Source organism: the organism of the source record quoted next, unplaced genomic scaffold (genome assembly GCF_019419815.1).
Source record: "Pyrus x bretschneideri cultivar Hongxiangsu unplaced genomic scaffold, Pyrus_bretschneideri_v1 Contig29, whole genome shotgun sequence".
Taxonomy (NCBI): domain Eukaryota; kingdom Viridiplantae; phylum Streptophyta; class Magnoliopsida; order Rosales; family Rosaceae; genus Pyrus; species Pyrus x bretschneideri.
In genome coordinates this window covers 3,762,788-3,771,922 of record NW_025999601.1, presented here as the reverse complement: position 1 = coordinate 3,771,922, position 9,135 = coordinate 3,762,788, and the positions used below count along the sequence as shown (strand labels likewise).

General features: G+C 38.5%; 1 protein-coding gene across 1 annotated transcript; it reads right to left on the bottom strand.

Annotated features, from left to right (window-relative positions):
- Positions 1-2,017: 2,017 nt before the first annotated feature.
- On the bottom strand, positions 2,018-7,202 carry LOC103929863 (glucomannan 4-beta-mannosyltransferase 2). Its single transcript, XM_009339120.3, has 9 exons — positions 6,796-7,202; positions 6,544-6,642; positions 6,103-6,355; positions 4,604-4,714; positions 4,023-4,159; positions 3,784-3,897; positions 3,478-3,677; positions 3,137-3,379; positions 2,018-2,677 (listed from the first exon to the last, which is right to left on the bottom strand). The coding sequence occupies exons 1-9, from the start codon at positions 7,123-7,125 to the stop codon at positions 2,515-2,517; spliced, it is 1,650 nt and encodes a 549-aa protein (XP_009337395.2). The 5' UTR covers positions 7,126-7,202; the 3' UTR covers positions 2,018-2,514.
- Positions 7,203-9,135: the final 1,933 nt, after the last annotated feature.

Genomic DNA, 9,135 nt, shown 5'->3' with positions numbered 1-9,135 from the left:
GCCCAAGTCACATATTTGAAGCTTGTCAAGTGAATTGTGGTGTGGATGGTTATAGAAGGTTATTGGGCCTAAGCGGAATCAGGGTTATAAAAGGCTTTGGGCTGCTTGGGGGCCCAAGGATCCAAGTCCATACCCTTTGCATTTCACGCAGGCAAACATTAAGAGAGAACTAGCCTAGTTTACCTCTTTCCTTAGCAAGCCAACCCTTTTCGTTAGAACTGAACTAGATTTCTGCTTAAATGCATGCTAACCTAGCAAGTCAGGCATTTAATGCTAACTTTCCCTTCCCAACTTGTAGAGATAACCAACACGCGAAAGCCGTGAAACACGCTACCAGAAGTAGCGTCTACGAAAGGTCAGCTTGGGAAAGCCGCACCTCATGAAAAAGCAGAATGCAGGTGTGACATCCCACATCGCCCAGGGGAGTGATCCTTATATTTATATTCCCATCTCTACCTAGCATGAGGCCTTTTGGGAGCTCACTGGCTTCGGGTTCCATGGGAATTCCAAAGTTAAACGGGTAGCGCACGAGTGCATTCCCAGGATGGGTGACCCATCGGGAAGTTCTCGTGCGAGTTCCCAAAAACCAAATCGTGAGGGCTTGGTCGGGGCCCAAAGCGGACAATATCGTGTTACGGTGGAGTCAGGCCCGGGAAGTGGTCCCGCCCAGGCCAAGATGTGACAACAGGTCTCAACAGTACATCTACCTTACACCAAAAGGGAAATAATATGAAGGCTAAGGAGAAAGGAAAGGGAATATCAAGCCACAAATGGAGATTACTTTGAAGCCTAGATGAGAACCCGTCATTTACAAAATGAGGGAGATGAGCCATTAGAGGGAGGGGTAATACAGAGAGATAGAAATGAATGCAAGAAGAGAAAGCCATGTAACAATGCAAACTCTTTCTCTCTCATGTTAAACTAGTAATCTTCTAGCTTTCACACCACGCCTCACTTGAGCAAGTCTTTATCTTGATCAATCATGCTATCTTCGAGTCATTGATATCATCAAGGTATTTCCTAAGACAAGCCAACTCTTTCGAGATATTCTGGGACTTGGTACGAATCCGAACCAAGGGAGACAAGAGGACGCTCTCAAAGCCCAAGTTCGTCTCGACCTAAAAGTCCCCCCAACAACCTGTTAAGAACATGTTAAGACAACAGATTTGAAAGGATACAGCCCGTTAAGATAACGAATATGATATGAAAACGATACAAATACAAAAATCATGACCTGTTTGCCAGGCATAGTTGTAAGGGTGATTGGTCAATGAATTTCATCAATTTTTTTGGGAACAAGACTTCGCTGCTGAAATTTCAGCAGGAGGTTCTGCTTACACCCAATCTCGGATGGACACGTGTCCACTTTGAAATTTGGTGTCAGCAGGAATTCCTGGTGAAATGTTCAGGAGGGAAGGTAATTCCTTTTCTTGGATGCCGCTTTTAGTGCTTTGTGTCACTGCCCGCAATTTCCATATGCCACTGGGGTCCTTACAACGACAAATCTCCGACTCCAAGTCAGACAGGAAACGTGCATGCCCCTTTACAAATTTTGTTGCATTGCACTGCATGCTGGCTATTAATTAATAACTATTAGTAATACCAGAGCTTTGTAAATAATCAACAGTATGGAATGCGACGATGACAGTATGTTCGTATTATGTAACTTTTATTCTTGTAAAATGTTCACACAAAATTCAGTAGGCCTAAAGAAATTTGATGATCATTAGCCATTTCTTGAGATGCTCGTATAGTAAACGCGTACACCAATATTTTTGGCCGTTTAATTATATTGTTCATTGAATACTTAATCGACATCCAATCATTCGTTCTAGTGAAATGCCATATATTAGAGCATAGTGGAAATCTTTCCAAATTCTTCCGAATAAAGACTTTGCTATATTTATCTCAGTCACCGATACAAAAGCAGATGATCGACTCCTAGTTGCTGATGCATGTAACGCCCACCGATACAAAAGCAAATGTTTACTCTATGCAATAATTGAGATGGGATCGATTTGGTACGATCTAAAATCACTACTCATATATGATGATTATCAAATGATAAGTAAATTATGATTACAAGTTCAACTAATTTGTTTTTTTCTCCACCCAAGAGCTTATTCCCCACAATCCAAGGAAAACTATAAGAGGCAAACCCAAGAAAGAACAAAACTTCACAATTACAAGCAATCTATTTGAAAGAAGATAGTACTATCTCCTTGTCCTTGAAAAAGAAAGTGACATCTACCTCTCTTCCTTCACAATTCACTCTGTATAATGTAATTAAATTACTAACACCATTTGTTCTTTCTCTGAAAAATTCCATGTTTACTTGAACGATGACATGAAATTCGTTGAGGAAGACGCAGGAAGAACCTTTCTGTTTTCCACCAGCACGATGAATTTTAATGAACTGCACTTACTTAAATCTGTGTTGAAGAGGAGAAAGATGCTGGCATGGCATGAGAAACAATAACCGGTCTGTGTCTATTAAATCTATATAGAATTTAACTATGAGCTGGGGATGATGGTTCCAACGTAGCCAAATCCGCAGATCAGGAACGTAATGGTTTGGAGGAAGAGGTATATGAAGTAGTTGTTCTTCCCGTGCACAAAGTCATAGCATCCACAGATGAACAGAAACACCCCGAATCCCAGCTCCAATAGGTGAAGCCTGTTAAAATTGAATATTAGGTGAGAATGGTAATAAAAAAATAAAGCGTAGGTGAACAAATTTGGGATGTCTTCTTGTCACCAACAGATAATATTAATTTTACTGTTAATAAACTCCTATCATATACTAGCAGTACATTTATATGATGCCTTAGGTTTGATTAACCAATGCAAAGATTCTGATTTACAATAACGAAAGGGGTACAACCGAAAAAATTATTCTTACTTGGGGCTGCGGGATTAGGTTTGTTGGAAAATAATTAAAACTTAAGGAGCATGTGATTGGTTTTGTGCCAATTATTGGAGTTATGCAAAGAAGACAGGGTTCTCTATTTGCCAGTAAAAATGTGGTGTCAATGCAAATAGTTACAAATTTCTATGCACATTGCACAGGTCAAAATAAAATAAGAATTAACGGCAAGTCAAATAGGAAGAACAGATGGTGTTAGCGAAATTTTACCTGTTTCCGAACTTGAATCGTGGCTTTTTGAAGAGTTTGCTGGCAGGTTTAGTCTTGTTAGCATCTGCTGTTTTGTTCTTGGCAGCCTCTGCTGCTTTGTTTTTGACAATATCTCCGAGCTTTTCAGTGACAACCCACTCGTTAGATCTTGCAGTCTCTAGTAGGCCAATCAATGTAGCCTTGGTCCGGTGCAAAGACATCACATTCTCAAAAAGAATCCAGTAAAACAGAAGGTGAATTGACCTGTAATGTTCAAGAAGAATATTAAGTACTTTAATCCTATAGAAGAACACGTAACGAAAGACAATTGATCAAGAAATGAAGGGTAGAGTCTACAAGACCTTGGAGTTCCAACGGAGTTCAGAATGGTGATGATGGAAGGAATATATACTGCCCCCCAGATTGGAACATAAACTTCAGGAACCAAAATGGTCAGAGGAAGTACAACACAGTAAAAGAAGAAGGTCACCATGTGAGCAATGATCTTCCGGACAAAGAAGAAACTGTATATGGTGTAAAATTTCTTCCACAGTGTAACTTTCTGCAGCAGTACATACAACAAACACAATTAGAAGCCATGAATAAGAAGGAAGAAGAAGAAACTGCACTAGAAGAACATGTGAATAGTGCAACTATACTGAACTCACCTTAGTTCTGATAATTTCCATCGCCATTTTCCTAAACAGATTAGCAGGACCACAAGACCATCGGTGCTGCTGGAAACGGAAGGCGTTGAAAGTACTAGGAAGTTCACTTTTCACCTGAAACAAACACAATAATCAGAAATTGTGTTCGTGTCATGTAATTGGATGGTCATGAAATTTAAGTGCTAATCATGAACCAAATAATTTGTACAATGTTGTATATACATTCGGTTAACAGATACCTGTAGGTCACCGAGATACAAGAATTTCCAGCCTCTGAGACTAGCACGGACAGCAAGATCCATATCCTCCACTGTCGTTCGGTCTTTCCACCCGCCTGCCTCATTGATAGCAGCAATTCTCCATACACCAGCAGTCCCTGCAATGTATTCGTATGTCAACTTCAAGGCTACAAATCTAAAAATAAATAAATGCAGTAGAAAGTTACTTGAACAAGAAGTAATTAGCAATTACTGTGGCTTATTAGTAACTTGACAATGAAATTGCAACCTTCATAGATTCTCAGTTGACTATTTATGCAAGACAGTTCACTTCTGTGATTCCAAATATTTTTATTCCAAAACCTATTAAATCGTAAATTAATGATGATCATGATAATTATTATCTAATTATGAGGAAGATGATGGCAGCATAACATTTCTCCCTCCACTGACTCGGATCAATTTTCTACTTTTCTCACATACCAACCATCTGTGTTTTTAACTAACAAGCAACAATAAAGAAAGAGATATATTACTGAAAATAAAATAAAAAAAATAGAAGAAATGGTTTTTGATAAAATAAAAATATATAGGAAGTATACCATTGAAGCCAAAGAAAGCATGTGTTGCTGACCCAACTTCTTGCTCAACCGTGAAATGGTAATCCAACGACATCTCCTGCATTCTTGTCAACAAGCACTCGTCCGAATTCACTGCAGGACCAAACCACATACCCAAATTTAGCACGAGCACAACGATATTTTAAGTTACTCTAAATTACGAAGAAATAGATACAAACATATTATGCTGTTCGATTAGCCTAACTCGCATATTAGAGTAAGTAGGTGTAACATAACTGACAAAAAGAAGAGTGTACATGTAAAATAACTAAAATAATGTCAACGAAATTAATGAAAAAAAATAATAACATGTGAACCTCTTTAATAATAGGAAAAGGAGGGTGTTGGTCTCGTTATCACTTGACACAATTCAGGGTCGGCCATGCTAGCTTGAGCACGACAAACCAAGTGTCGGTAAAGCAGGGAATTAATAAATTTTCAGTGTCGAAATCACGGCGCAGTCTACTAAGCGTGATCATACAGAAGATTTTTTTAAAAAAATTCAAATATTTATATTACAACACTTGATGTATCGTATTGGGTTTTCGTAGCATCAAAAAATTTCTGTAGACCACTGTAACATGGGCACAACAAACAATACAACACCAAGTGGACAGTGCCCCAGCAGATAAGGGTCGCCCTTGGGAAAGTAAATGACGAAATCGACCCATTTACGTTCCGGAAATTGATCCGGTTCCGGCATCTCGCTGAATAGTTTGAGCCGTACAAGCCGGGTTCACCTACGCCAACTTATAATGTCACAAGAGAACCTTACTTGTTGTTTTGCAGTAAAAAGACAAACCTACCCCGCATTTCCAGCAAATGATCGTGCCGGTTCACATCATGAAGGTGACGCTGACTCTGTGACTTAGGGAAGGATAAGGACTCATATGTCCTATGTTAAGGACACTCTCACGTCATTTGAAACAATCAAGGTTAAATCGTTATCTCATGAAACGACATGTTACAATGATTGTGCTACCAGACTCTGAATCACAACCGGAACGCTAATACCTAAATCACGGCTGAACTCTACAGTGTGCAATTCACTGACCCGATTAACAATCTGATATAATAACATATATTTGGCTTTAAATTAGGGCAATTCTGATTAATGGCCCTAAAACTGGCAAATTAAAAAAGAGTCACACTAATCATCTGAATCAGTGCTTTCTTAATACTTCCTCATGTGGGTTCCAATCGATACCCTTGATGTAGGCAAGCAGACAAACAGGTGTCGAAATCAGAGATGACCAATAAGGGCTGCTAAGTGGGCCCGACCCCGTGATTGATGGTTTTCTCTCTCTCTCAGCATATTAAAAGACCACCGACACTCTCCGGAAAAAAAATAATTAGCGCAATTAAAGCGTAAGCAAAAACAAATAATATCATATAATTAACAATTTAAAAATAGTAATAATAATAATGTAATTTAATAATAAAAAATCAGGTATGGGAATTAAAATTCAGAAGCTAATTACCGAATCTCCATCGAGCTTGAACAAGGGCAATGTCAGGGTTGTGGACCAAGAAGGGGATGGCTCGGCGGAGGTAGTCGGGCTCGGGGCGGAAGTCGGCGTCGAAGATGGCAACGTACTCGCAGTGTTTGACGTAGCTGCGTTTGAGTCCTTCCTTAAGGGCACCTGCCTTGTAGCCTCCCCTGGTTTCTCTGATTTGGTACCTTATGTTTATGCCCTTGCCTGCCCACCTCTGGCATTCCAGCTCCACCATTTGCTGCAACAATTTCAGATTAATTTTTATTAATCTATTTGCCATTTTTGTTGAAAACCCACTTGGACATTGCGCATTGGAACAACCCCATGTCAGAAATTGGGTCTGAAATCAGACAAATTGAGATCCTTGGAGCTCTGCTAATGGACTAAAAGGAAAGGGACCCATTGAAAGGATGAGATTCTTTATACCTTGATTGTAGGGTCGGTTGAATCATCAAGGACTTGGATCACGAGACGGTCGGACGGCCATGAAAGTCCACATGCAGCTCCGATGGAGACCTTGTAGACCTGACCCCAAACACAAAACACAATCGTGAGATTGAGCAGACACAAAAAGCACCATACTTTAAGGCTTTTTGTTTGATTTTCTCACAAACCCAGAAAATAAAAATGGCAAAAACAATCATATCTTTATATGTATATGTGTGTGTGTTTATATACCTCTCTTTCATTGAACATAGGGATTTGGATGAGAACAACAGGGAAATTGGAGCTTCCTACTTCAAGGTCATCCTGAATGGGCTCGTATTTGTAGCGTTCTTCTGGTTTCTTCCAGAAGAGCTTGACCAGAACGATGACCACTCCCATATAAACCCTCTCAAAGAAGAGCATGAGAGACATGGCCAATGAGACATAGACCCCAACTGTCAGCAGAGGAACTATCAATGGCGCTTTGATTAGCTCCCAAATCAGCCCAAGTTGCCCTGCAATGTCATTTGTCGTCCCTTGAAACGTTTCTGGTATCAGAACTTGGGTTGTGGTCTCAGCCATTGTACCCACCCCTCTCTCTCTCCTCTCTCTCTCTCTCTCTCTCTCTCTCTAGAAAAGAAAGAGATTGAGATGCCAATGAACAAACCGGTTGTTCTTCAGATCTCTCTCCTCTGCTTTCTCTCTCTTGCTTTTGGTAGATGAAATGTGGGCAAAGTGAATGTGGCTCAAGGTTTTATACGGAGGAAAATGAATCAATTCAATGGGCTGGAAAATCCTTTAATTCAAGGAAAACCAAGAAAGGGAAATTAATATGCACAACAATACAGATTGGCTCTCTCTCTCTCTCTCTCTCTCTCTCCCCCTCTCTCTTCACTCAGAAGTGGAAAGCACAGAACGAAATCTGAGCTTTCCTTCTCTCTCTCTGACCTAACTTTCTCTCTCTAAGATCTGTGCCAAACCAATGCCAGTTCTGCCTCTGGCAAAATGAATCAGAAGGCAGGACAGTGGTGCGGGAGTAAGAGAGTGTATGAAGGGGACTGTGAGGCAGAGAGAGAAAAAAGAGGGTATTTTATAGTCAGTTTTGGTCCTATTTGGGATTTTTATATTAATTTGTTTTTATTAATTTTTTCCTACTTTTGCCAGTCTATCTGTATTCTAATTCACTGTCTTTTTTTAGGTAGGTATCATCCCTGTGCAATCAAGAGAATCCTCTCTCTTTAACTGTGAACCTATTCATTATTTTGCCCATCTTTTTACTTGCTTGTTGCAATTTACAAGGTATATTTTCTTTTCTTTTTTGGTAAATTGTTATAGTTTCTTTTTCTTTTTTGTCATGAAATGGGTATTAACTTATTTGACAAAAACAAAAAAGGATATCAAAAACAAAAAAAAAAAAAAGCAAAAAACAAAAAAAGATATAAATAATTACTTCCAGATCAAGTCATTAATGATGCTGCAATAGTCACTTAATATTACGGTTTAGCTTACTTTTTTTTTTACTTGTAAGTAAAAGTCTAAGTTTCACTCATATAACATATCCCTCACTATTTAGGGTAAATACATGATCATAATATATATATAAACCTATGTCACACCAAGGCAGAATGAATCCCAATTTATTGCTAATTACATTTAGCATTCTTTAGGTTTTTGGGCGACCAAGAACAGAAACAGAAGCCTTTCAATTCACTCCCCATTCTTTCTTAAATAAAGCTCGCCCTCGAGCCCTGGGGCCATGAGGCTTTAGCAATTTTTGTCTTTTGTCTACCAAATTATTTGAACCTTCATTAGATTAATGCCATGGTGGGCATGGAACTCGTAATTAGGGAAGCCATATTTATACCCAATTGACTAAAACACTCATCAATTTAGTGGAGAAACAGACATTTTAATACACAAAATGTATAAATAATATAATTACAAAACATTATGGTGCAATGTGAAAATTAAAATCTCATGACCCATTTTAAAAATTACTTCAAACGTTAAAGATGTAAAATGTAGTTAGCCTCCCAATTTAATATCGAACTCACTGGAAATATAGATAATCATTGCATTTGTGGAAGCTCCTCCAGTCTATAGGGAAATGAATTTTGTACGTCATTTTATTTGTTCAACCTTTTGATTAAACAAATCAAACAAGAATCAAAGACCAAGAATGAAGAGGAGTGCGCAGAAATTACTCTTCCAATCTAAATATAGATCAAGTATCGCTAGACCAACCAGTCTATAGGGAAATGAATTTTGCAAATCATTTTACTTCTCATACACCATCTCAATCTTAGTCGTCGGATTGAATGAATGAAAAAAAAAAAAAAAATCAAAGGACAAAAATTAACAAGTGATGTATGAAAAATAAAAATAAGTGTGTAGATAGATGCACCACCAAAAAAAAAATGCAATGATAAAGTACAAAGGATCATTGATTCTATCACTTTTGTAATTACAGATTTTTTTTTTTTTTTGTTGATATAAAACCGTCTTATCCTTCCCTTTTTAAGCTGCACTGGCTTTGGCAATGGGCTCATGCCATAGCATATGAATAGGTGGACGCTGTGAATTTGTTCTATT

Bases quoted from the DNA above. Each gene is read 5' to 3' on its own strand.
- LOC103929863 (XM_009339120.3), bottom strand. From the start codon at position 7,125: ATGGCTGAGACCACAACCCAAGTTCTGATACCAGAAACGTTTCAAGGG. The intron at 6,356-6,543 runs GTATAAAGAATC...AAATTGTTGCAG, and splicing joins CAACCGACCCTACAATCAAG to CAAATGGTGGAGCTGGAATG. The intron at 4,715-6,102 runs GTAATTAGCTTC...TTGGTCCTGCAG, and splicing joins TCAAGCTCGATGGAGATTCG to TGAATTCGGACGAGTGCTTG.